Source organism: Triticum aestivum, chromosome 5B (assembly GCF_018294505.1).
Source record: "Triticum aestivum cultivar Chinese Spring chromosome 5B, IWGSC CS RefSeq v2.1, whole genome shotgun sequence".
Lineage (NCBI taxonomy): Eukaryota > Viridiplantae > Streptophyta > Magnoliopsida > Poales > Poaceae > Triticum > Triticum aestivum.
In genome coordinates, this window is record NC_057807.1 from 313,245,649 (window position 1) to 313,247,867 (window position 2,219).

Sequence of the window (2,219 nt, forward strand, 5' to 3'; positions counted from 1 at the left end):
ATGAGGAGGAAACAATATGTATGTGTTGTGTAATGATGGCATTAGCATTTGTTGCCCAATTTTAACAACTACTCATCTTGCAATGTGTAGGTTTAAACTAGCATTTTTGGCTCTGCTAGCAAAAGGTCACTGCTGCTTCTGATGTACTAGAAGTTAGCAGAGTCAAAAACATTGACCATTATGGCAACCTCATAAACTGTTGATTATTCAATTAGAAAGAGAAAGTGTCCGACAAATGAAACTGGTGAGGAGCAGCTAATGAAATCTGAAACTGCAAAAGTTGAAGTTGCATGGTAAAATGGCGAGTAAAGCTACCAATACACATTTACTGATGTTCCAAATTTTGCAATTCAGCAAGATAGTACACCGTACTCCATTTCTACAAGATCATGTTTGGTTTGTTTTCAATATGCTATGAATTTCCCTTTGTACGTCAAAAATTTACTTTTACCGGAAACATGATAAAGCACACTAAGATTGTATTTTGTTTTTGTTATGATAATTCAGAATGTTGAAGCTTCCAAGCGGATGGAGAATGATACATCTACAGGAAGGCTATCTGTAGAAAGCAACATCATTATCTTTAACCAACAAGTTCAAAAACAAAAATTAAGGACAGCAGCAGCAGCTAAACTCTCAAAGAAATCTATCTCCCACTCTAGCTGAACTGCAGCAGCAGCGCACTAACATCAGTTAGACGGCGAGGCAGGACGCAACAACAGCAGCTAGCAGCAACCAGCAAATGTAGGCTAGGTCATGACGGCGGCACTGACATGGAGGATGTGTCGGGCCATGGTAGCCAAAAATAACCGTGATTGAAACCACGTGATGTGGCTAGGTGTTACAAGAAAAGAAATAGCAAGCACATAAGGTTTCAGCGCCTCTTTCACACACAGATGTGCAACAAAATAGGCATTCCTTATATAGATGAACTTGAACCCCTGAAACTTGTGAGATATGAACGCATTTCTCGAAAGCCATCAACCACCTCAGAAAAAGCCCTGGAATCCTCTGACATTGTGCATTATCAAACTTGGACTTCAGTCTCAATAATATTATTTCAGAATCCTTTTTCAATCGCCATCAACATGGTTGTCCCTCTAGGCCAACTATCAACTTTACCATTCTGAAAAGTACTAGATTTTGGCAAAATGTGTATGAGCTACTGAAGAAATTGAAGATAGTTTCAAACAACATACGAGCTACATCCTTTGTTCTTCTTGAACTTTTCATTTTTCTGATTCTGAACTTGCGGCTGTTCTTCTTTTTGCAGGTTGTAGTGCAACTGCCGGTGCTCGGAGGCCGGCTTCACTCCATCAAGTAGCCACGTCCACCACCGCACAGGACGGCGAGTAGGGGAGGAAGGAGAGACAGACCTGGCAGCAAGCGGGGGAGGAGCCGGAGCAGCCATACCTCAGGGATCCAGGGTGAAATTCAACCTAAAGTGCAGAACACACATGAAAAACACTCTCAAGTAATCTAATGTATATCAATTAGTAGGCAAAGACTAAGCTAGAAGGGAAAACGAATACACAAAATTGGTACTAGTGCACTGAGACATTTTAGTGAACATTTTGCGTGCACACACCAAAATCTAGAGAAGTGAAGAGTGAAGAAGCAGAGAGAAGGAACGGTGGGTAGGAACCTGCGCGGTGCAGCGTCCGCATTCAGGGACAAGCTGGGGATGGAGGAGCTTGCAGGAGGAGGTGGTGCGAGAGGAGGGCGCGCCGGAGGAGAGGGCAGGCCGCACTGGAGGGGATGGAAGGTCGCGCTGGAGCAGAGGGAAGGTCGGATTTGCACGCAGAGGGGCATCATGTTGGTGGGCGGCGGCGGGCCGGGGTCTTGGTAGTGGTGGGCGGCGGCGCCGGATCGAGGCCGCGCCTGGGCGGCGGCGGTGGCGCGTAGTGGAGGGGGAAGAAGGAGGCGGCCGGCATGGAAAAGGCAGGGCGACGAACAGCCGCGGGTCGGACTCTCGCCGGAAAGAGGCGAGATCAGCGGCGGGCCAGGAGGAGGCAGGGGCGGCGGCGCCAGGAGGAGGCGGGGGCAGTGCGTAGGGGGGAGGCGGGGCTGGGACGCGCCGGGAGAAGGCAAGGTGGGGCGGTGGAGCGCCGGGAGGAGGCGGTCGGCGGCGCCAGGAGAAGGCATGGGCGGTGGCGCGCCTGAAGGAGGCGGGGTAGGCGCGCGGCGGTGGATCGGGAGGATGTGGTGGGAGTGGATCT

At 49.5% G+C, this 2,219-nt stretch overlaps 1 protein-coding gene across 1 annotated transcript; it reads right to left on the bottom strand.

Annotated features, from left to right (window-relative positions):
• Positions 1 to 1,208: 1,208 nt before the first annotated feature.
• On the bottom strand, positions 1,209 to 2,219 carry LOC123116027 (formin-like protein 14). The gene is made up of 2 exons (XM_044537040.1): positions 1,646 to 2,219; positions 1,209 to 1,439 (listed from the first exon to the last, which is right to left on the bottom strand). Exons 1-2 carry the CDS (start codon positions 2,143 to 2,145, stop codon positions 1,415 to 1,417), a joined length of 525 nt encoding a protein of 174 aa, XP_044392975.1. The 5' UTR covers positions 2,146 to 2,219; the 3' UTR covers positions 1,209 to 1,414.